Below are 25,777 nucleotides of genomic sequence, written 5' to 3'. Positions count from 1 at the left end.
AGCCTTCCTGATCCCCACACCCATGTTCAGGCTTCTCGGCAGGGTGTTGATTTGTCTAATGCATATGAATCTATACTTAACAAGATGGACAAACATTATGAACAAAAAGTCAATATAATTTTCCAACGATATCATTTCATTAGAAGTTCTGTTCGACTTATGGTTAAGACCTTTGGCCAGTAAATTCACTACTCTTCCCCCCTTATATGTCTGTTAGTATAGTTAGTGGATTTTGTTGTTTATGGTTCATGTGCGCCCTGATGCCTGGGGGCTATGGCGTGTTATAAGCATTAAACTTAAACAAACATAAACATTTCAGCACTAGGGAACTTTCCAACGATGAATCCATTGAGGCCTTCATCACTGTCCTTAGAGAATTGGCCAATACATGTCATTTTGGTTCCACTTATAATGAACGTCTTCATGACCAATTTATGTTAAAGGTCAAAGAAATCAAAATAAGAGAGGAAATATGGGAAAAAGGTGATCCCTCTCAGGAAGACTTTTTAGACATTGCCAAACGTGTAGAACATGTGTTGTGTTTTAGTTATTTTATTTATTGAGTATTTGTATTGCGCCTATACAACAAAAAGGGTTTCCAGGTGCCACAACACAAAAAGAGAGGGTTGGGGGCAGAGGAGAAAAACATCAATAAAAATCCTACTTGGCCTTGTGACATTTGGATTGTTCAAGTGCTGTGAAAAGAAGTGCAAGCGGAGGGGAAAGATCACGGCAGGAGGGATGGGATAAGGGAAAGGGGAAGAGAAGAAGTGCACGAGGGAGGGGGCTGGGCAAGTGCTAAGGGGAGCCCAGGAGGGAAGTGCTGGGGAACAAGGGGTAGGGGCCAATAATGCAAGAACGGGGTGGACCAGAATGAGTGGCTAATTAGGGAAAGGATTATAGGGGTGTTAGGAAAGACTGATTGAGAAGGGTCTGGCCCCTTTAAAACTCATAAGGGACCAGGTAACCAGTTGCAGTGGCAGGGGGACATTAGCAGGGGCGGTGGTAGAAAAGGAAAGTCTTGAGAAGCTTCTGGAACTTAAGGCGATCCGGCTCAAGTCAGAGAGGCATGAGGCCATTCTAAAGGGAGGCTCTGCAGAGAGTTGGAGCTAGACGACCAAAGATCTGTTACGAGGTCCCAGGTCCCAGAAAGCATTGCAAATTTTATTTATTTATTACATTCATCATGCATATGTAAGATGCTTCTAAATCAAGCAAATTGTGTTTTAAAGTGCCCAAAGGGCAGGGGCGAGGGAACAATGGAGCGAAAGGCAAATATAATAACCATGAAGAGAAAGAAAGAGCCAGTCCTATTAGGCCCTGTGAGCATTCAGAACGTGCAAGTGCAGAGAGAGCGAAGGGACGAGGGATGGGGGTAAGAGCTAGAAGCTCCATTGAGAACGTGCTAGGGGTTAAGTTGCAAGCAGCTGATAAGTGCATGGCAGAGATCACTTGGTGAGAGTGGTCAACTGGTAATAATAAGTGCAGACTTGTGACAGCACAGGCCAGTTTGCGGTCCAAAGGTAAATGCTGAGAGTGGGTGGAGGCTGAAGGTAATGGGGGAGTGCCAGAACCCAGACGGATACATGAAAGCCCTGGTCACCAATCTAACCGACCATGAGGTTTAGGAAGGGAAGGAGAGGGGGAAGGAGGAGGTGAACAGGAAAGTCTTCAGGAGCTTCGAGAATTTGAGGAGATACAGCTCAAGATGGAGAGGAAGACAGAGGCTATTCCAGATGAAGGAGCCAGCCGAGGAAAGAGATTGGCCACCAGCTCGCTCTTTAGAGACATGCCTGATACGCAGAGAGTTGACGCTGGAGGAGCGTGAAGATCTGGAGGGAGAGTATTTGGTGGGAGCAAGTAGTAGATAGTGTGTCCCTCGGCCCCAGACAGCTTTGTGGATTATGCAGAGAGATTTGAATTTGATCCTTGCATTGCAGCAACTAGGAGCCAGTGGAGAGATTTTAGGGCTGGAGAGATGCGGTCCCTGATCTTGAGGCCAACGATAAATCTTGCAGCCCTATTTTGGATAAGCTAAAGGGAGAGGGGATATTAGGGAAGAGGCTGTTCCAGTAGTCCAGCCTAGAGAGTATCAGAGTTCTAGAGACATTGAGCTTTTGGTGGACAGTGAGGAAAGGAAGTATTCCTTTGAGGAGGTGGAGTTGAAAGTGGGCCTTCTTGACAAGGTCCTGGATGTGAGGGATGAAGGAAAGAGGTGTTGAAGAGGACTCTGAGGTTTCTGGCTTCAGATGAAGGAGAAGGGAGAGAGCCCAGTGAAGGGAAGAAAGAGGGAACAGGAGTCCCAATGAGAAGGATCTTAGTTTTGCTGGTGTTGAGGCAGAGATCATTGGAGGCACACCAGGACTGGATGGCATGTAGGCAGTTGGTAATGATGGCAGAAGTAAGGAGAAGGTCAGAGAGAAGTTTGAAGAAGAGTTGAGTGTCATCTGCATAACACTGGAAATAAGTGGAGAACATGGAAATTACGTGTGCAAGCGGAGCAAGATAGATGTTAAAGAGCCAGCGAGAAATGTTGGAGCCCAGGGGAACGCCACAGGTGGTGATATCTGTGGGAGAGGAGAAAGAGCCAGCATAACCTGAGAGGGACGGTCAGTAAGGAAGGAGGTCAGCCAGTTCAGTGCCCACTCTGAGATACCTAGGGTATGGAGGAGCCATTTTATGAGGATGGAGTGGTTGACAGTATCAAATGCAGAGGAGAGATCAAGTAGAATGAGAACAGCTGGAGAGTTGTAGAGTCAAGAGATTTGAGCAGTTCTTCATGGGTGTTCAGGACCGTAGTTTTTGTGCCTCTGGATGCTCGGAATCCAAATTGATGGTTGTATAGGCAACCAACAAGCTCAGTATGTTGGGTCAGTTGGGAGAAAACCACCTTCTCCAAGAGTTTCCCAAGGAAGGGGGTGATAGGGATGGGGCAGTAGTTAGCCGGACATGAAGGGTCAGTGTAAAATTTTTGCAGGAGGGGGCTCACAAGAGAGTGATTGAGGGAAGAGGGGAAGACCCAGTAGTAAGATAGTGATTGCAGAAATCAGCAAGTGTAGCAGCAAGGGAGCCGATAGTTTCCTTAATAGTTCTGGACAAACGGGGGGAGACCTGTTTGGAGGAGACCTTTATAGAGCAGACAACTCTGGTGACCGCATCGGATGTGATAGAGAAAGAGGATAAAAAGACTGGGGGAGGATGGGAGGCCATAGGTGATAGGGGGATGGGAGGAGGGTGGGGAAGGAGAAACTGCTCAGGATGTCCTGAGTTTTTGCCTCGAAGTGAGTGGCCAATGCATTGCTGAGGGCCTGAGAGAGAAGAGGCGAGGTGGAGACTGCGGAAGGGTTGGCCAGTTCCTTGCATATTGTAAAGAGTTCAGCCGTGTTGTTGGATGCACCAGAGATGTGAGCCTTGATGTGGGCCCTTTTCCTGGAATTAATGGAAAGTCAGTATTGTCTTTGGAGAAGGCGACAGGCCAGTTTGTTGGAGGGTGAGCCTGAGGTCTGCCACTTCCATTTCGCAGGTCTGCACTTGCGTTTCAGGGCTGCAAGTTCAGAGTCATACCAGGTGTTCTGCTTGGTGGCACATTTCAGGCAGATCCTCATGACTGGGACAGGAATTTCGAGAGTGTAAGTGATAGCAGGATGGAGGTTGCTGAGACCGGAGACAGAGGTAGAGTCTGCGGTGTGGGGAGAAGGGGGATGAAGGTGGATGCGAAGGCAGCAGCTGACACTTGTTTCATCAGTGGGATGTCTGTGAATGAGGTTGGCAGAGCTGGGGGACATGTGGTCGGTCGGCAGAGAGGACCTAGGTTAGAGGAGAGAAGGGAGTGGTAGGACCAAGAGAGTGGGGTGGTGAGTGGGGTGGAGAGCAAAAGATCAGTGTGGATCAAGACATCAAGAGTGTGTCCAGCCGATTAGGTAGGACCAGAGGTAGAATGGAGAGGGAGAGTGAGGTACAGAGGTCACAGAAGAGAGTGGATGCCGTGAATGAGGAGTCAAGGTGGATGTTGAAGTCACCCAGGAGACAGAGTTTAGAGGTGGATGTGAGGAGAGAGGAGGATAAATCAGCCAATTCTGAGAGGAACAGAGTGATAGAGCCAGGGGGCCTGTAGGTAGTTTAAATGGTCAGGGAGTAAATAGGAGAGATGACCAGCTTGCAGACCAAGCTCTCGAAGGAGGAGTAGGGCTGGATGGGTATGAGGGAAGAAGGGACCCACTCAAAGAACATCAGGGCAACCCATCACCAGTATGGTTAGGGTGGGGTGTGGAGATGATCTTCAGGGAGAAGGGGGTCGACAACAGTGACTGAGCTGGCATTGAACCACATCTCAGTAAGAGCGAGGATATCAAGGTCATGGTCTTTATGGATGAGGCAGATGTCAGCAGAGTGTTTCAGAGCAGAGCGAAAATTAATTGTGGCTAGATGCAGCAGGTCAGTGCATTTGAAGGTTTTCTGGTGAGGGGTACAGGGGTACAGGGGTGTGGTAGACCAGTCAGAGGAGGAGAGACAGAGAGAGAGAGGAAGAAGCGGTAGCAGGTGTGGGAAGGAAGTTGATGAGGGATGGCAAGCACCGGTCAAAGAGGAGGAGATTGAGTTGAGGACCCTCAGCCACGATAGTGCCATTGCAATATACATTCATGATATACCTGGATGATGATAATCCTGCCAAGAAAACTTCCCACCTAGTGACAGCATTAATGGGTGAAGGTGTGTGAGGAGAGTAGAGATCAGATGAGAAGTCCAAAGATCTATAGAGGGGACAGAAAAGAGGATATCAGTAACAATCTGTATGGAAGTTGTGCTGATGTAGGTGTCTGCAATGGATAGACCTGGGTTAGTGGTCAGGGTGTCTTTTTTTAAACGTTTTCCTTCCAGACTTCATGAGAGAGTGAGGATAGGTGCTAGTAGAGCAGTTTGAATAGATAGGGGAGATGGTGAGTTCCATAGGGGAGGAGCTGAGACAGCACATTTCTTTTGCAGATTTTCGTGTCATAGCTGCCTGATTCCAGATTACAATTTGGTTTGCTGGACTGACCAAGAGGTACCGCTTACAGAGACAACCACGGGACAACAAACCAAGCGGAACATGGGCAGGACAAGTTATCCATCCAGGCTACAACGTGGGCACCTAATCGGCCTACAGCCGGTTGTTCCATTTTGTGAAAGCACCTTTCCACCGACTGGGGCTTTCCAGCATACAGGAATACCTTCCACAGCTTCAATCTGGAGGAATATCTAACTATAAGGCAACTACACAGGACTTACCTCTAATCCAATCACCACATGATCATCAAGCCCAACTGATCTGACTCATACTAATGACCGGATCCGCAACTCGAGATCAGAACCCTGGCAGGGTCCCTAATTTGATGCCCTGAAGAAGGCGGCTGAAAACAGTTTTAGTGACCACCGAAACATGATGATTAAAGAGACCAGCAGTGGATCAAGGGTCCCGTATTTCCTAGTCTCTATTAGTTAGGAACTTCCACATTGGCAAGGCAGAGATATCTTGCATTTGTAGACCCTGAAGGATGATCCAATATGTCGGAGCACTAGGAGATTGAGAACTCAAAGGTGTACCCAAGGCACCCTCGTGTTTGGTCCAGGAACCGCAGAAATAGTCGGCTCTTAGCCAGTTCAAGCACAGCACTGATAGTACAAGACTGTACAGCACCAACACTACTAGAATGCATAGTCAGTTGGACTAGATGTATAATGTTTACTTGCCATGTCTATTTGTCTCATCTAATGTTTTTAAAATATTGTGTGTCTTATATGTTTGTAACACCAGTATTTATGATTTAGATATTTTCAGATGGTTTCATCATTATTATTTGTGAACTTTACCATTATTCTGACTGTATCATCACATTTGGACTGTGTTTTCCAGTGAATTGTTTATATGTGTCTTTATTGCACCTTGGATAAGTGAAACACTATTTGAATTGATCAAAAATTTAGATATTTTCCTTTTTCTTCACAAAGAAGTGGGTGGGTTTTATCAGAATGATGATTCATAGACCCCTAAAAAAAATGGAGCTGTGACAGTAAATTGTTTAGTTGATTCACTTGAGACTATCAACAGGGATACACAGATTTTGTTGAATGAGTGCCATAGGGGTGGCAGAGAGATAAGATAGAAGATAGAGAGAGTGCACAGCACAAATATAAACTCACCAGGTGGCATAGTAGCCAGAATCGAGAAAACAGATGCAATAGAAACACTTGAGTACCAACAATGGGGGGTGTAGAGTTGTTAAAAATATACCAGGATTTGAATTTCCTAAAGGCACGAAACTGCAATGCAACATGGGGGTGAAGAGTTGTTAAAAAACACCACACCAGGATTCAAATTACCTAAAAGCACATAAAGGCATTTAGGGCAAAGGTATGTAGTACGCATAGAAAGGCAGAATGGCATGGCACACCTAGGTTCAAGAGCTGTGCGAGTTAGTGAAAAGGCATAATAATGCCCAGGACGTGACTCACAGGTATTCTTGGTGGGAGTGCAAAGATCCAGAGGCACAGGTTTTTGGGGTAGCAGGGTGCTTGCTGGGCAGCTGTTCCATGAGGCTGATAGGTGGTGGAGTGTGAGGTGCTGTGGGGGAGAGGGACCCTCCAAGCCCTCCAGGCACAGACAGGGGGCCTTAGAAGTGGGCTTTGGGTGGGGGCCAGTTTTCAGCTGCAAGCTCCTGGGATTGCCCTACAAAGATCCCAAGACAGCCAATCACAGCTGCATCACAGAAGCTCATGTAGTGTTAAAAATTACTGCCTTTTTTAAGTGGTGAAGATTGCTGAGGAAGACAGTGGCCCAGCTAGATCACCAATGGCATGGGGGTCTCACGCAGATATGGAAAAACACCCTCCGTCACAAGAATAGAAAAGCCAAAAAATGATGGGCACTCAATATTTCTGATGACAAAGTTGCACGGGTGGGTTGAAAAGCATGCCCAATAGGGCTTAGCCAATCGTTGGTAGTTGTGGCGAGTCACCCGTTGCTTCTGGGGCTTCATGGTCTTGTAAGGACCCTCCTGCTTCGATGCTTGATGTTGCACACAGACAGCCCTTCACTGCAGGCATGGGTGAAACGATTTCTGGGCACAGACAGGGGGCCTTAGAAGTGGGATGATGCCGAGGGTCGAGTATGTGATCCTTGCAGCCACCGTGAAGGGCAAGGCAGATGTTGAAAAGCCACAGCGAGAGGATAGAGCCCTGAGGGATGCTGCAAGTAAGAGAGGTCTAGGAGAGAAAAGGGCCCAGTTGAACCTGGGAAGGCCGATCAGAAAGGAAAGAGGTCAACCAGTCCAGTGCCCGGTCCGTAATGCCCAAGGTATCTTGAAGCAGACTTATGATGGTGGCATGGTTAACCATGTCAAAGGCAGAGGATAGATTAAGGAGGATAAGAACAGAGAGAGCGTTGGAGTCAAGGTTTTAGAGCAAGTCATCACTGAGCGGAAAAGGAATGCATCTGGCTGACCCTCTGACAAACTGGCCTGCCGCCTCCTTCAAAGGCAATATCGACCCTGCATCCGCACCAAGAAAAAATTCTTTATTCAAGCCCACATCTCTGTGGCTTCAAACAACAAGGTCACATTTTTCAAAGTCTGCACGGAACTGCCCTGTCGTACTGCAACCTCCTCTACTGTCAAACCCACCCAGGACTTCTGCTCGGCTGTGGCGTCTCATATCACCACAAAAACCCACAACATTCTTTCCTCTCTCACACCACATCATATACCACCACCTCTGAAGCCTCCCTTGGCCCCTCCATCACTTCTAGTCTCTTCTATCTGTCACATCACACCTGATGAGGTTACCAGACAAGTCTGGACTATGAAGGCCTCATCCAAACAGGTGGACCTCTACCCCTCCAAAACCATTAAGGACAACATTGACTCTCTCGCTCCAGCCCTGGCTGATCTCTGCAATCTCTCCTTCTCAACTGGAGTTTTCCCACCTTCTCTCAAGCACTCCCTTGTGCACCATCTCCTTAGGAATCACTCGGCCGACCCCTCCATTCTGACAAACTACTTCCACATCTCAATCACCCCTTTCCAGGGCAATCTCCTGGAGAGGCTGGCTAGCTCTCAGCTCACCCTCCACTCTGAATCTATTGGTTGCCTCCACGACCATCAGTCTGGCTTTAGAGCATCCAGAGGCATGGAAACTGCTCTCATGAACACCCGTGAAAACCTGCTCTCAAATCTTGACACTAACACTCCCTCTGTCCTCATTCTTCTTGACCTCTCCTCTGCCTTTGACACAGTAAGCCACAACATCCTGGTGGCACATCTCTGTGACACCCTTGGAATCACAGGTCAGGCTCTGGCGTGATTAGCCACCTTCCTCTCCGACCGCCCATCCCAGGTAGAACTTGGGCCCTTTCTCGCTACTATCACTCTTTAAACCTGTGGCATCCCCCAGGGTTCTAACCTATCCCCTTGGTTCTTTAATGTCTACATGGCTGCCCTGCACGTGTGATTGCCAGCTTACCCTGCAAATTCCAGTGTTATGCAGATGACACACAACTCTCCTTCAGGCTACCCTCAGCCACCTCCTCTACATAGCTCTCATCTGACTGCCTGTCCACAATTCAGTCATGGTGTGCTGAAAACGACCTCTGCCTCAATGCCAGCAAAACAGAGATCATTCGCATAGGGACACCTGCTCCCGCTTTCCCACTCTCACTCTGGCCGGCCTCCCTCAGCTCTAAGCCCGCACCCACCTCCGAGGCAAAAAAACATGGGGTCATCTTTGACGCCACCCTCTCTTTCTCCACTCACATCTCGGACATCTCTAAAAAGTCCAACTGCCAGCTGCACCTCCTCAGAGGTACTCTTCCTTTTCTCACCTTCCCCCAGAGGCTCCTCTTCTCGGAGACTTCTGCTACTCATACAGAACAGAACTGTGAGACTTATCATTGGCCTCAAGCCCTAGGTCCGCATCTCTCCAGCACTGAAATCCCTCCACTGGTTCTCAGTGGCTGTAAGGATCAAGTTTAAGACCCTCTGCATTGTCCACAAGGCTTTCTGGGGCCTGGGATCCACCTATCCACATCAGTGCCTTCCCAAATACTGTCCCTCCGGAAACCTCCGCTCATCTACCTCCAACCTTCTGCAAGTGAGCCATTCTCTATGCAGAGATTTGGAGGAAGATCTTTATCCTCAGTAGGGGCCCCCCTATGGAACAGCCTCCCTGCCGCCCTCCGTCTTGAACCTGATCCCCTTAAGTTACTGAAACTCCTCAAGACATTTCTCTTCTCCTATTCCTTCTCTCTCCCTCTGCCCTGCTAACCCCTCTCTCCGCTCCACCTCCCCTTCCACATAGCATGCCGACTGGCCGCTGGGCATACCTCAGAGTCTCAAAGGTCCCTGGCTCCCTCGCCAGTCATCCAGCACTTGCTTCAGGACCTGCACGTGCCCCACTGCTACTGTAATTGGTCAATGACCCATGAGAACAACTTCTCCCAGCATTTACCAGCACTCTTACTAACCAGTCACGCTTGTCACTCCCTAAACTTATCTACCCTTCCCACTCCTTTACCTGCTGTGCATTGCACGATCTGATCATACCATACCTGAAGATCGCCTATCATTTCTCCCCTGTCTCCCCTCCTGCATGGGTGTGCCCTATGCTCTTGGAAAAACTGTAGAATCATCATCAGACCTCTTTGCTGGTATCTACCCTGTTAAATGTATTTATGCACTTACTTTGTCTGTTGGGTAGACTTGTATGGTTCCGAAATTCAAGGGCTCTGAATGGCTGTTATTTTTCTCCCCCCTGCTCCTCCCTTCCTTGAGTGCTTTGAAACATTTGTCTTCTGTATTGACACTATACAAATAAACATTACCATACCACACCATACAGGTGTTCAGGAGCAGTTTCTGTGCCTCTGGCTGCTCTAAAGCCAGACTGGTGTGGTGGAGGAAGCCAATGGATTCAGTGTGATGGATTAATTGGGAGATGGCCAACTTCTCCAAGAGTTTGCCAAAGAAGGGGGTAGTGGAGAAAGGGTGGTAGTTAGCCTGATAGGAAAGGTCAGAGATGGCTTTTATAGGAGGGGCTGCACAGCGTAGTGGTTGAGGGGTAGTGGGAAGAAGCCAGTGGCAAAGGAGTGATTGCAGAACACAGCCAAGGAGGGAGCGAGGGAGGCAGGCAATGTTGTCCTTGAAAGTTCTACAGGAGAGGGAAACCACCTGTTTGGATGAGACTTTCATAGAACAGGCTTTCTTGGTGACCTTGTCTGGTGACATGGGTGAGAAGCAGGTGAGTAGTAGGGAAGGAGAGAGGAGGCCAAGGGAGGCCTGTGAGCAGACGGAGGAGGGAGAGGGTAGAGGAGAGTGAGGACAGAATGTCCTGAGTTTTGGTTGTGTAGTGGAAGGCCAAAGCCATTCAGGGGCCTGAGAAGGATGAGACGTTGAGACTGCAGTAGGATTGGCAAGTTCCTTACAGATTTTGGAAAGGTCAGACCTGTTGTTGGTGGCCCCAGAGATGCAGGCTTGGATATGAGCCTGCTTCTTGGAGCGGATGGAGAGTCGTTATTGCCTTTGGAGCAGATGACAGGCCAGTTTGTCAGTTGATGTGCTAGAAGCCAACCACTTCCATCCTGCAACTCTGCACTTGCATTTCAGTCAGGCTAGGTTGGAATCATACCAACTACTGCCTTTTGATGCAGGCTTTAGGCAGTCCCTCATGGCAGGGCAAGGGTGTAATGGGTGTTGGAGATGGAGAGGTGGAGGCCAGCAAGGGCTGAGTTAGTGTGAGAGTTAATAGCACAGAGGAGTGGGAATGAAAGAGGTGGCAAAAGCAGCTACTGACACTGGCTTCATCGGTCGAATGACCGAGGAGACTGGCAGTGTGGGCAGAAGCTTAGGTGGGGAGCCAAAGAGCTCCGGATGAGAGGAGAGGAGAGCATGGTCAGACCAAGAGAGAGGTGGAGTGAGGGGGTTAGAGAAAGAGATGTCTGCTGAGATGAACACATCTAAGGTGTGTCCGGCACAGTGGGTCTTCCAGAGGGAAGAATGGTGAGGGAAAGAGAGTCAGTTTCACGCCCATCAGGAGGCGTTGGTACTTCTGGCATAGATGGTCCTGAAGACAGGTGTCTTCAATTTTTCCTTCCAAGAAGGTGTTGTTATCCGAATGTAACAGTCTAGTTTCCTGGCCTTTGGAGTATTGGCAGGCTCCGCCCCCTCAGCAGCTCACTGCCGATCAGAGACTCGCCACAACGTGTGTACGCGTTGCTGCTCTCCTCTTTCAATGCTCCGTGAGTACGAATTAAAGCTGTGTCTTACTGTCTATGTTTCTTTTCACTTCTTTCACAAACACAGTGACTTTTTGTTTTCAATTCTCAGGTTAATTCGACCGCTACCCAAACTACCAGCTCTCTCCTTCACTTGTTGTCCATTCCTCGAAAGATTCTGCTGAGTGCCGGTACTAGTTTTCCCTGTGTTAAGAATCCGGTGCAACAGCGCCATGTCGGCTTAACAGATATTGCAAGATTCTTCTCTCGATCTTCGAGACTGATTTCAGAATACTCCGTCAGTCATATTCCTTTTTCCAGGTACAATTGCAATAGATAGAAAACACATACAATTATCCCTTTCCACTGTTCTAACACACTATTCCTCCGACAGGGAATTCTTCCCAGACCTTATCTCACCAGCGCTCTATGCCGGAACTTACCTCTGTGTTTAACCGGGTAATTAAATATATTTCCTTTATATTTCTTTCTACTGTACCTCTACCCAAATCACGTACCTTGTCTCCTTACCTCTTTAATTATACATCTGTGTTCGACTAGAAGTCCCAAGACTAAACCGCTGCATTGAATCCATTCGAAGTAGACGGTTACCTGAAGAAGAAACAGGGTTTTATTCCCCAAAGGGTTTCCCTGAGATCCTTCTCCCCTTCCGGGCTTTTACTGCCTTTAGGGAGGAGGAGAAGGAATTTGGGGGGATTCTTGCATTCGCCTTTCCCCTTGTGGTTCCTCATCACTCAAGTCAAGGAGGAACAGAACCATTGGTGAGTCCTGTTCCTAATTCCTTGCCTGATCAACGTATAAGTATATTGAGATAAAGAACATGTGTAATTACAGTCAGAGAGGTTGCGAAAGAGAAAAGTTGCTGCATCAGGAGTCAAGATGAATATTAAAGTGTCTGAGGAGGAGAAGCTTGGAGGTAGCGGTCAGGAGAGAAGAGGCAAGGTCGGCCTACTATGAAAAGGAAGAGGGAGACTGGCCAGAGGGACCTGTAGAGGGTTACAAGAGTGAGTGATACAGTAGGAAAGATGCAAAGCTTGCAGACAAGGCATTCCAAGTAGGATTGAGTAAGATTGAGTAGTATGATAGAAGCAGGAACCCATTCAGGGAAGACAAGGGCCACTCCACCGCCAGCCCGGCTAGATCTGGTCTTGGAGAGGATCCTATAGCCCTCAGGAAGGGGAGTGTCAAAAGCAGTGACAGAGCTATCATTAAACCACATCTCAGTGAGAGCAAGAACGTCAAGGTCAAAGTCTTCAAGAAGGTTACAGATGTCAGAGGAGTGTTTGACATCAGAGTGAGAGTTGAGGGTAGCTAAGTGAAGCTGGTTGCCACCTTTGAAGGTCTTCCAAGGTAGGGTACAAGGATGAGGTGCACACATCAATGGAAGTGAAGAGGCCAGAGGGGTGGCAGATGGAGGAGTGGCAGGAGAAGTAAGGAAGTTAATGAGAGATGGAAAACACCTATTGAGAAGGAGGAGGTTGGGCTATGAGCCCTGGGCCATAATAGTGCCATTCTGGTAGACATTAATGATGGACCTGGATGATGGGAAGTGTGCCAAGAGCACTTCCCATCTGGTTCCAACATTCATGGTCGAAGAAGATAAGGGAGAGAGGACTGAGAGCAAATGGGGAGTCCATAGGTCTGGAGAGGGAACAATAAAGAGAATGTCAGTAATAGTCTGCCTGGAGGAAGCCTTGACATAGTTATCGGCAATGGGCAAGCCTGGGTTAGAGACCACAGACCCTTCTTAATCTTTTTCCTTCCAGGCTTCGAGAGAGAGGGAGGATAGGTAGAGTATCAATTAGAATAGATAGGAGAGATGGAGAGCACCATAGGGGGAGGGGCAGAGAAATACTCTTGAGAGAGAGGGGACAGAGAACTGCACAGTGCACGAAAAGAACTTACCAAGCAGCCTAGCAGCAAACAGGCACAGGTGAATCAGGTGCAGGTCACCACAAAGGTCGCTGAGAAAGGGGGGTTGCAAGAAGTTTCAGACCAAGATGGGAGTCGGAACTGAGCTCAGAGTTCATGGCTGCGAAGTCTTTGAGGTGCCATGTCACAGCGCCTAACACCTGCTCTGCACAACACCTGTGTGGGTTTCGGTTCAAGGATGATAAGCGGATCATTGCCGGACATCTTTGCCTGCATTTCGGAAGCATAGGCTGATGATGGTCGGGCAACGTCTCATGCACCTGTGCGCACAACACCGTGCCCTTAGCCTGTGAATCCTTCACCTGTGTGTGCTTCAGTCCAAGGATGATAAGCCGATCATTGCTGGAAGTTGCACCTGCGTGGCAGAAGTGTAGGCCAATCTCGGCCATGCAGCATTCTGCCCACCTGCTGCACACAACTCTGTGCACTTAGCCTGCATGGATGTGTGGGCTTCGGTCCAAGGATGATAAGCGGATCATCATTGGAAGTTGTGCCTGCATGGCAGAAGCATAGGCCGATGATGGTCGGGCAGCTCTCGCGCACCTGCGGCACACAACACATCAACCTTAGCCTGAACAGGCTTCACCTCTGTGGGCTTCGGTCCAAGGATAAGCAAATGGTTGCTGGAAGTTGTGCTAGCGTGGCGGATGTGTAGGCCAAAGATGGTCAGGCAGCGTCTCAGGCACCTGCAGCGCACAACACTGTGCCCTTAGCCTGCACTGGCTTTGCCTGTCAGTTCCAAGGCTGATAAGCAGATTGTCACTGGAAGTGAACAGTTGGAAACTAAAGAAGGAAAGGATACCATTTGTGCCACATCCATACAAGATTTAAAGAAACGCAATAAGAAAAAGAAAGGGGTAATAAAAGGCGATGATAAAAAAACCTCTTCTTCCAAACTCACTCTTCCTTCCACTGTAAAAATGTTTTTCAGAGGTGGCAGTTCCTTCCACTTGGAGAGTAATCCCCATGTCCAGCTATTAATGCTCAGTGCAACAAGTGTGAGAGGCAGGGTCATTTCAATAAATGTTGTCACAATACTGTAAAGAAAGTGGTTAAAGAAATCAGCAACAACACTGAGAATGAAGTATCAGAAGAACATATCTCTGAGGAAGAATCCTCTGGCATTAGTTGGTCAGTGTGCAGTCTCGATGTTCCAAGCATAACTGATGGTAAGCCTCACTCACTAGTTTTGATCAATGATACCCCTGTTAAAATGCTCATTGTTTCAGGCTCAGACCATACAATCATTAACAGGGAAACCTGGCAGTAAAAATGTTCTAGGATTTGTCTGAAACCTTCACACAATAAGGTTTATGTTTCTGACCAAGATGGGTGTTTGTTGGGGTGGTATCAGCAACGGGATATAGGCTTAACAATGAATCCAAAGGTACCAGGCTGTGTTTCCAGCATATCTTCCACAGCGGAGAATGTTATTACCATTGTATTTAGATAAGACGTTGAGTGTTTGAAAGGCTGATTTCACAAGATTAAATTAAAAAAGGGATCCACACCAGTAGCTGCCAATGTAAGATGTGTTCCCATTGCATTGAGAAAGGTGACCACCAAAGAAATATGTAGACTAATAAAGCAGGACATCATAGAACCCGTGGAGGCCTCAGAGTGGTGTTCCCCCGTGGTAGTGGTCCCGAATCCCAAAGGCAGTGCTTGCCTATTTATTGACCTTAGGTCATTGAATAAATGTGTTGTGATTGATAGTTTTCCCTTCCAAACATAGGGGAATTAGTTAGCCTTACTGCAGGTGCCAAAGTGTTTTCTACCCTTGACCTAGCATCAGCGTACAACCAAATCAAGTTGCACCCAGACACAGAACCTTACCACTTGTATTACTCAAGATGGTCATTTTTACTTTAAGAGAATGCCATTTGGGCTTATATCTGCAGCAACATTATTTGAAGGAATGATGAAAGAAGTTGTTGGAGATATCCCTGGTGTATTTTATTATCAGGATGATAGTCTGGTCATGGGAGCATCTACCAAAGATCATGATGACCAATTAAACACTGTTCTTCTTAGACTGGGTAATGCAGGACTCACCCTGCAGAAGTCTAAATGTTTTTTTATGACCTCACATATTGCCTACTTGTGACACTGCTTAACTGATAAAGGTATCTCACTACAGAGGGCCTTTTTTCATCCATTGTTCAATCCATACCACCCAGGAACAAACAGGAGGTATTGCATTTTTAGGACTTGTTCCATACTATTGAAGGTTTGTGAGGAATTGTTCTGACAAATGCAGAAACATAAAAAAAATATCCAAAAAAGGGCAAACTTTTAACTGGAACAGTGAACGTGAATCTGAGTTCAATGTTATAAAACAGGCCATTGTCAATGCACCCATTCGCTCATCATTTGACATAGATAAGGACAGCTACGTCATGACTGATTCCAGTGGCACTGGATTCAGTGCTGTGCTGATGCAAGCAGGCAATCAGGCTGACAGTATTTTAGCTTTTGCTTTTAGGGCCTTGAAGGAAGTAGAACAAAACTACTAACTAATTGTGAAAGAAGCTCTTTCTGTAGCATGTTCAGTGAGGAAATCCAGGAATTTTCCCGGGGGAAAACATGTTTCCATACTAGTCACTTGTCTGTTTATAGCAGTTGCATTCCCTGTTTGCCTCCTTATATGGCATTCATAACCATTATAATTACAGTTTACAATTAGGCTGCAAAAAATGTATTTATATAACTGAATACAATGGGCCTCATTCCGATCCTTGCGTTAACCAAGAAATGCATCACTACCACCATCTCTGCTCCTTATATTATCTTTCTCAACCTTTAGAAAATGTATCAATTTCTTACCACTCTGTGAAATCTCTGATTTCCACTATCGTGTCAGCAAACTCAAGTACTGATAATGCCTATTCCTTGACCGTCTTCTTTTCTCCTTCCTCCCTGTAGACAAAGGCAGTGGCTTTCTGGCCTGCCCTCTCTACAGTAGGTGTCTGCAACCTTCAGCTCTCTAGATGTTTTGAACTAACACTCCCATCATCCCAAGACAGGATAGTTAATGGTGAGGAAAAATGGAAGTCATGGTCTAACACAGCTGGAGAGCAACAAGATGCAGACCACTGCTCTAAAAACGACCAAAATCCTCTCCCATTTCTATTTACAGACACCATGCTGAAAGGGTCTCCATACACAGCTTCTCCCTTTTTAAGTTCCATCTACAATCTACAAAACTATGAATGCTCTTTCTCCTCAGTACTCAGCTGACTGCATTGCTGTCTACTCACCATCTCATTCCTTCCACTCTTCCTCTGCACCCACCTTCACTGTCCCTGACCCCCTTTTTGCCACATTTGCTCTTTCTCCCCACTTTCCCTACTCATTTGGTACCCAATGCCCATCATAATCAAAGCCATCCATACTGTGGATTTCTTGAAAACTTGGTTTAAACTTCACCTATTGGCCAATGCTGGTGCCTGCCCCTCATTCTCTTACCTGACTGCACCACTCCCTTCAGTGCTGCATAATAAATAAATGTATATTTGCAAAATACTCCTCTTAAGTTTGCAGCTCTTCCCCCCACAATTAATGTTTCCCTGTGAAGTCAGGTGTTTTTTATTTGTTTTGTCCCTGGTCCGTGTCCTACTTCATTTACATATTCATAAACAAACTTACAACTTGTTCTAATCTTTGTGCTATTGTGCAGGCACCATTTATGAGAATGCTTACACCACCTGTAAATGTGCCGTGTTAAGTCATTTCTGATCGAAATTAAGTTTGTATTTAATTGAGGAACAGGATTTCAAATTATATTGCATCTCATGCTATGTTACATCATGCTATGGCATATGTTATGCTAGGCCATGTCTTGATATTTCATGTCATGTTATCTTATGTCATGATATGCCATGATAGGTCATGACATTATACGTATAATGCCTTGACATGTCATATTATGATATTATACAACACAAGACCCGATATATATCATTGCACGACCTATCGTGGCATATCATATGACATCATGACATGATGATATGATAAAACATAAAAATTACACGTATCTTAAAACACAATTGGGTCCCAGTTTTAATAAACACATTATAATCAATTCTAGTGAACAACTAGTTTAACATTGCACAATGCCAATTTATCTTTTTGTACAATTCAAATAAAGAGCCAGTCGGCATGATTTAAGAATTCTCTTGATTTTACAATCCCTAGTAACTCCTAATTTGAGATTGCAGTATGCTCCTATTTTGCCCAGTTCCAGTAACTACCTTACCTGCAGAATTTCAGCATAATCATGGTTGGCAATCCCAATCTGCTACCAGTTTGACATTCTATGTTTTTGCAATCCCTGTGTATTCACTGTTTGACATTCTACTATACTTCCAACTTGACAACTCCAGTATCCTTATTGACCAATCCCAAATCAGCCTCAAATCATAGAGGGGGCTGTCATTGGTTAGACCAGGCTAGTACAACTCGAACTGAAAAGACACAACAACCTATCAATGTGACCCATAGCAGTAGTGTGAAGCTCAGACACATCTCACTGGTTTCCATCTGCTAGGAGGGGTCAGAGCGGAGGCGGGGCTATTACTATACCAACATAATGCGACAACAGCAAGCTAATTACAGTAAAAACATGTGTTTAGGATTGAAACAAGGATTCATTTACTATGCAAATGTAGTTGTGTGACTGAGATTACATTTTATTGTAAATACTGATTGAATCACTAACCTGTTGCTGCTTTCTTTTCCCTATATAGTTAAGCATTTGCAGTATATATAGCGACCATTCTGTGGCTCTCCTACATCTCCCGGACCGGAAGTGCCTCATGCATGCAAGAAAGCACCTCTTCCCTGTGAGAACAATTAAGTACCATCCTATTGAAGACTTGTTAATTGTAGGGTGTGAAGATGACTCAGTGTATATCTGGGACATTGAAACTGGTAAACTTAATTTTCTTCTTAGTTTTCTATTGTTAACATTAACCGTTATTGTTATTTGCATACAATTCTTTCCTGACAAACTCAGCTTATTATTTTTTAAACAGTAAGTCCATCATTCAAACGTTCTTTATTCAAATACATTTGTTAAGCAATTCAATAAAACAAATATCACAGGCAAAATACAGATAGTAATTATTCAAATCCAGATACATTGATATATAGTCAGCAAAGATAATTGGTCATAGAATAATAAAAAATGAAAACATACTATCAAAATACATGGTATACGTGTTATAAATAAAATGCTTCCTTCTGATCATCGTGGTAGAATCCAGATAATGCTCTAAAGACCAACAAACAACAAACTCCTTTGGCTGAATTAGGTAGAAGAGAGCTACTCTACACTGAGAAAAATGTTTTGATCATAACAGGGGACAAGCCGGTGCAAGGAATTTATTCAATAAAATCATAAAATGCAGAGCTTCAATTAAACTACCAAGTAGCACTATTTAAGTAACAATTATTTTGCCTTAACTGAATCGAAAGGTAATTGACATAATGAAATGTGGTGATATGCCTACTAGGTAATGGTTGTGACACCAATGCTAAGTATGTGAATAACTCAACCTTTAAATATCAAAGTGGACACAAACGTCTAACAGTGACTTGTCTTGAATTGGCATGATATGCACAATTTTATTTACCCAGCATAAGACATTGTGAGACAGTCCTTAGTGTTAGAGACAATTGAACTATGACCAGTAAATAATTATTAAAAACCTAATGATCAGAGTATATGTTTTACAACAGAGAGACACTTAGAAAACCTCGCTTTTTCCATTAATAACATATCCACTAAAATCTCATGATTTAAAATGGCCCTCACATTAGCCATATGCTTAGCTTTTAAAGATCTGGGGTGAGATATAACTTCTGAGGGAATGGGGGTTTATCTGTATTTCCAATACAGCCGTTCTGCATTTTATGATACTCACACCCAGGATGGACCTTAAGAAGAGACGCTCGAACAAATCCAATACTGAAATTGAATTCAGGGCCCATACTTCACTGGCATAGTGAGCATAACTGCAGTGCTTTTCTTCATGGGCCCTGATAGCTGGAAGTAGAGAACAACCACCCCCATTTATTTTTTGCAAACCCAAAATACCTCTACAAGCTTGTTTCATGCCAAATCCTTTATTTTCTATGTGGGCTGACAATTTACCCAGGAGCAATTTGTTCTCTGATACAGTATGATTTTTTACTTTTGGATGTTCACTGTCATTTTCAGGTGGTTCATCAAATTCCCATCTCCCTACAGCAGTGATTGTAAGAAAGCCAAGTGCATTCTATAAAACACAACATCGTCCACATAGGCCAGCCATGGTATAAATCTCTGAGCATCCTTACGAACATCAACTGTTATTGCCACTAGTGTTTTATCAAGCACGTCTAGATATAAATTGAAAAGGGTAAGTGAGATAATACAGCCTTGCTGAACAAACCAAACTATATAGAATGTTCATATTATATCTCCCAAGTTCACATATGTGATAAATGTCTCAGTTCCAGTATGAAGTTGGATCAATAAACTGAGAATATCTTCATCAATGCCTTGAGACAACGAAGTGATCCATAGAGGTGACATGTTCACCTTGTTAAAAGCTGAAGGCAATTGAAGAGAGTAACCAAGTTGGAGGGATTACTCTAGTTATCAATACCACCCAAAAGACATTGGCCAACAAAGGAGCCCAAACATCAATATTTGATTTAAAATGATCACAGAGGACAGCATCTGGGCAATGAGCCTTAAGTGGGGACAACTCTCTAATATATTCCTTGGTGTAAGCTAGATATAAATAATCAGCTAAATAGTGATATTGTTTAGTTAGAGCAAGGTCCAAAACAGGACCATCTTGGTGAAGAGTATATAGGCTTGAGAAATGATTTTACTAAGTTGATGCAAGAAAACTATTCTACCAGCCAGTTATAGAGTTATGTGATGAAGAGCAGAAACAACTAGTTGCTAGGAAATGTGATCATCTTTAGCCACCAAACCCCACTTACAATCTTAATCTCACCATCTGGGGCATTTCAAGATGGTCAAGCCCCCAGACCTGGGAGAATGGGCAATGGTCAAGGGCAAATGTAGACCTTTGGGGTATTGAAATAATGGGGGGTTGGTCTATTTCATATGAGCATAGAAGACAAAACCATAACATGGCCCATTCCAACCCCAGCCCAACAAAGCCAACAAGGCCAGGCAATAACAAATGTCACAACAAAAATCAAGCGGATCAAACCGGCGGTCAGGGTCTGGCTGCTATAGATCGAATAATAGGTAAGGATTGAATGCTACATATTCCATATAATAGTAATAACATATTTTAGATTAATACAATTCTGGCCCCAAAATCCTCCACCCCACAGCAGTAGCACACCAGAGAAGTAGTCCCTGGCTACCATCTTCAGTTGGGAGCGAGCAGGGGGACAACCCTTGAGCTCTGCTTGATGATCCGATTGTGCTTGCAATTCCTCAGGAGTCAATCAAGTCCAATCCATAGTGAAGCAAGTGGTTACAGGATGCTGCTAAGCAGAAGGACTCACATGAAGACCCTCCAGGACTCACCAAGATCTTCTCCTAACCAGTACAGCCCTAACCAGACACGCAGCATAGGGCTCCAACCAAGGTGCCTGGGCTTCCAAGGCTTCTCAGGAAAGAACCTCAGCACGTCAGTGTGTGAAGCCACACTCTGCTATGGGAGCCACTTGCAACAGCAGTAAGGAAATCATGAAACCCCATAGAAAAAGCCACTTAAGAATATTATGAGCATTTTGTAAAAGAGACATTAATTACAGTATATTTGTTTTTATATTCTGAGCATGCCACACAAACATGTTGCAACGCTTGCATCAAGGATTTCCGAAAGGCAAGGGGCTAGAGGCAATGCCCTGCACGAGGGCAATATTCCCCAAACATTAGCAAAAATAGACTGAATTCTAGTTCAGATTTGAGCTTGTCACAGATATTTGAGTTGCTATTGAAACATTTGAATTTTGGAGATTGGAAAAGCAATTTCAACCATTCTGGAAAGCAAATATGTTGGGGGTCACCAGGTTATGTTTGTTGGTCAGATATTGCCTGCCAACATGTGTATTGGATTTTGGTATGGCATTACCGAAAGGGACCAAGAAGATTTGACGGCAGCAAAGTCACTGGGTCATTCCGAGTTGGGCGGTAAGGGTTTACGGGCACCGATAAGGATGCTGGTGCCGGTAAACCCTTACCGCCCTATTCCGAGGTCCCTTAGCGGGTCCCAGCAGGAACGGCTGGTCTGACAGCTGTTCTTTGTGGGACCCGTTAAGGGACCTTGGAGCTAATTGCGGGCCCGTTATTAGCGCCATCCCCATTCCCGTTGAGCCCTATAGGGGCTCAAATGGGGAATGGTTCACTGAATGGGGATTTACTGGGTCCACACAGGTCGGAATGTCCCGGGAAGTCCCCATTCAATGAGACCGGACCCGGGTTTGCAGGCAGCCATTGCGCTAATAGTGCCATGGCTACTTCCAAACTCGTGATGACCCCCCCACTGTGTCTCTCAATCGAGTTGTGGAATGCAGTAATTTTCATTACCACATGCGCTTATTCTAAGAACCTGCCTCATTGAAAAGAAAATCCATCACTTAAGCGTTAACATACATCTTTTGAGAAACAATGCATGTAGCATTCTGAAAATCCAGATCCTTTTTGGTTTTGCCCATTAGGTTATGATTAAGTATCGCCCATAAGCCAAAACATGTTAGTTGAAGTTCATTGAGGAGGGAGATGACATGTTACAAGGAACACACAGATTATGGGTGTTGTTTGGTTATTGACTTCCCATGCCATGGTCATTCCCACCCTCTACCTGCCCTTCTCCATCCGTACCACATCCTCCTGGGATCTCTTTGAGCTGCATCTATAGTGCAGGAAAATCAAACTTGGCCTGATAGAATTACTTCTAAGTAGTCTTCTGAGAATTAGTGCCTTAATGGCTGTACATGTGAAACTGGTGTAATAAAACCGTCTTAACCTGGTGCGCCATCAGCCACTTGATTTATATCCATGTATTGCAGTAAAGTACGATTAAGAACAAGCATTAACAACAACTTTAGTTTTTGGCTTGTGGGTAGTCATTAGAAAGGCATGCCAGGCACTGCTATCATTACCCCAGGTAACCACAGCATTTTCAACTATTGGCATCTTCTGGCCAGGTGGTACCATTATGGCAGTGCCTGGTAAATGCCTAGCCCATGCCTACACAAAAGCCAAAAAATGTTGGCTTTGCCAATGCTCGTTTTCTAACTATTTCTTTGTCTAGTTCTACCCTCATTTTCGAAATATAAATGGATCACATGCACTGGTGGTGCATTACATGGCATTGCATGGAAAAGGGGATTAGAGATCTGGCATCACCGGTGACCACTTTTTGTCATATTAAAAAACGTATTTCACCATATTGGAGTGAAGTGCTTGTCTTCCCATAAGTACAGGAAAACTATTTTAAGAAATTAAAGGGATTTTATACAATATTTACCCACACCTCTTTTGGAATTGAAGGTAAATTCTGAATATTTCTAATAATTCTCATAATTCATATGAAATACAACATGCAGTAATTCTTCCAGGCAGTGGGTAAAACAGTGCTTGCAAACACCTGATGTTTTAACTTTGCCATTATCCTTAGACTGAAGGCTTTCGTGTTCCATTGATTTTGGAATCCGAATGTTCTTAAGGACGAGAAATATGGAATTGGCAAAGTCAGCCTTACTTACATTAATGTTGGAAAGGTTTATAATGTTATGATATGATAGGTTATTTAAACACGCTTAATACCCAGAGGTTTCTAAGCTCGGATCCAGGGTTCAAACCTGTGTTGCTGCGTGTCGTCTTGCTTCTAAGGCAAGCACGTTGCCCCTAAGCTATCCTCCCAAGGCGAAGAAACACCGGGGACCAATGCATTTAACATCAAAGTATAAGAGTATTGGAAGTTTTAGTACCCTAGGAGCTGTGACATAGTTTAAGCAGTATGCAAAGCACACACACTGCTGCATGTTATAGACTGGCATGCCAGTGATTAGCCCCACATAAAACAAAAGGATCTACATTGATCATTATCCTCTATACAAATGTACCGACCTCCCAATTTCAGATGCCATCTCTGCATTCTGCCTCCTTCAGCAGAGACGCCATCTTAGCAACTTTCTGAGGTAATTGATGATCGCTAATAATGGAAGATAATTAATTGCAAAGCTCACAAATGTGCAGTCAGGCAAAGGACACGTGAAATATGTGACAGTAAAGTGTGGGAGCCCAGGTAATCAACCCAGTGGTTTGCTGATTCGCATGGAAAAGAGAAATCATTGTCTGAAGGTTTAATAGACTGTCACTCCACAAAGGGGCATCTTAATGGTATTCGTTAAACAAAGACGCATCCTTTGAAAGAGCCTTGCTGTGGGTCAATGTATATACACAAGTTCGTGCTCCTAGAAATGGTGTAAAACCATTTCAAGAGGGATAAGATTTATTTTCTTGCGGAAAAGGGACAGAGCTGGAACTAGATCATTTTTATACCCTGCAAAAGATAGGACTGGCTACTGAGGAATGGGGCAAACATTTGTTTAATCAAGTGTATGCATCCGGTTACGTTCATTGCTGTGCAATAAAATAGTTTGTCTCATCATCCTATGCAATGAAGGAGTAACAAACGCATTATTGCAACTGCCATATTCAGTGCCCCAGGCATCATGGAGGTGTAAAAACTGAAGAGTAAAAACTGGAAAAGTTCACATAAAACATGCAGTCTTGGAAAATCACTCAATGGGCATGACACGTGTTGATGGGCGGGACAACAGATTATTTTGCACAGCTATTAAAGTTGCTGTATGACTTATACTGTACAGGCGACCACTAGCATAGCACTCTCTTTTTTTATTGTTTCGGTCCTAGAACAAGTAGTATCATGTCAATGGGCCTCATTACACAGACGGCGGTGGACCAAGGTGCTATTAGCACCTTGGTCCATGCCGGTAAAATACCGGCACTGCCTTGGAGGAAAGGGGAATTACCGCCCTATTCTAAGGTTGGTGAGGCAGTAATTCCCCCTTCCCCCATTGCCCTTCCCCATTCTAATTTTTGCCCCATAGGGCATAATGGGAATGGGGAAGGTGCTAATTACGGCACCGCAAATTGCGGTACCGTAATTAGCTCCCTGGTCCCTTTGCGGGTTGGTTTTCAACGCCTGCAAAAAGCAGGCGTTAAAGTCTCCAACCCGCAAAGGGACCTCGTATTAAGGCGGTCAGGGTTAACGGTAACCGGTACCATTAACGGTGACCGTTAACCCTTACCGCCGTCCGGGTAATGAGGCCCAATGAGTTTGCCACGGAGGCAGGCTCTCCCTGTAACATAGTCACTCTAAGAGTCTACTATTGACCTATAAAGGCTATTGGTCATGTGGCCAAATGTACCACAAGCGGCTAACTCACCAGCACAGGCCCATCCCACAACCCAAGGTCCAGAGCTACAGGTCAGATCAGTCAAGCTGCTTCCACACTCGAATGCTAGGGTGGCTAGACCGATACATGTCATGATACATGTCATGACCCGGAGGTGTGGAGGCTTCGGGCACCTCTGCCTGAAGCAGAGACACGAACAAGACTCTACAGTTTTGCACAAGTGGTCACAAATCACGCTCTTGTCATCTCACAGAGGCCTCAGAAGCAAGATTTAAAGGGGCCGCCTCCTTGTAACTATGAATAACTGACTCTTGCTGACAGCAAACTAAATGTTATTGATATTTGCTACATACCACTCTTGCCCCTACGAGCCACGAGTATCCCTCATTCATTATGCTGTGCCCGCTCTCTATCCCACCACCTTTTTATTGCTCTTGGCACCCTCAGGCAGCCTGTGTGTGCAGCTGGAACCTGAGAAAAACATCCACAAACTCAACTTTATGAGGTCAGCGAAATTTGGCCATAAATGTTGGCAAGGAATTAATGCAGCCTTTACCACAGTTCCCTTTCAATAAAAGGAAGGTACAATGCGGTATAATTGTGTGTCCTTTATCGTGTGCATTCATTGTCACATTCAGCCAACCTTAAAGAGCAACAGTTAGAGTGAGGGGAAATGTGGTAAAAATGACATGCACGAAATAAACACAGATTTTACATTTTGCCCCATGAATATACTTTGAGCCAGAATTATGGAAAAGTGTGCATAGAACCCGCAAAGTTCGTGAGTATTTGTGCTCGCTCTGCAAAGTAACCCTATGCACAAGTCACGGCTGGAACGCCCTGACAACACACCCCTGCAAAGCAGAACTAGCCACTAATAGCTAGTTACCTGTGTGCGTTCCTCATGCACCCCGGTACTCCTGTGTGGGTTCCCCCACAACCAAGCCAGCACCCCGGCTATATTGCGTGGGGTCCCCCATAACTGTTAACAGCACCCTGACAATATGTGTACAATTTTCCATAGCTCAGTAATTATCAGGTCAAACTGAGTGTGAACCCCCGTAAATCCTGCCTGCACGCCGCTACATTGCTTGCGTGCACCCCTAAGTGCGATCGAAACCCCTAATCGAACATCCGATCATACCTTTGTGCAGT

At 45.2% G+C, this 25,777-nt stretch overlaps 1 protein-coding gene across 2 annotated transcripts in view; it reads left to right on the top strand.

The window, feature by feature from the left end:
* WDR72 (WD repeat domain 72) overlaps positions 1-25,777 on the top strand; it is a 933,775-nt gene that overhangs the window by 424,737 nt on the left and 483,261 nt on the right. For both annotated transcript variants that reach the window (XM_069624855.1, XM_069624854.1), the window contains exon 13: positions 17,944-18,127. In XM_069624855.1, coding sequence (XP_069480956.1) covers positions 17,944-18,127 — 184 coding nt within the window. The remainder of the gene's footprint in view (positions 1-17,943; positions 18,128-25,777) is intronic.

Source organism: Ambystoma mexicanum, chromosome 11, assembly GCF_040938575.1.
Source record: "Ambystoma mexicanum isolate Mex_15411 chromosome 11, UKY_AmexF1_1, whole genome shotgun sequence".
NCBI classification, from domain to species: Eukaryota; Metazoa; Chordata; class Amphibia; order Caudata; family Ambystomatidae; genus Ambystoma; species Ambystoma mexicanum.
Note: the sequence above shows the minus strand (reverse complement) of the source record. Positions and strands in the feature narration are given on the sequence as shown.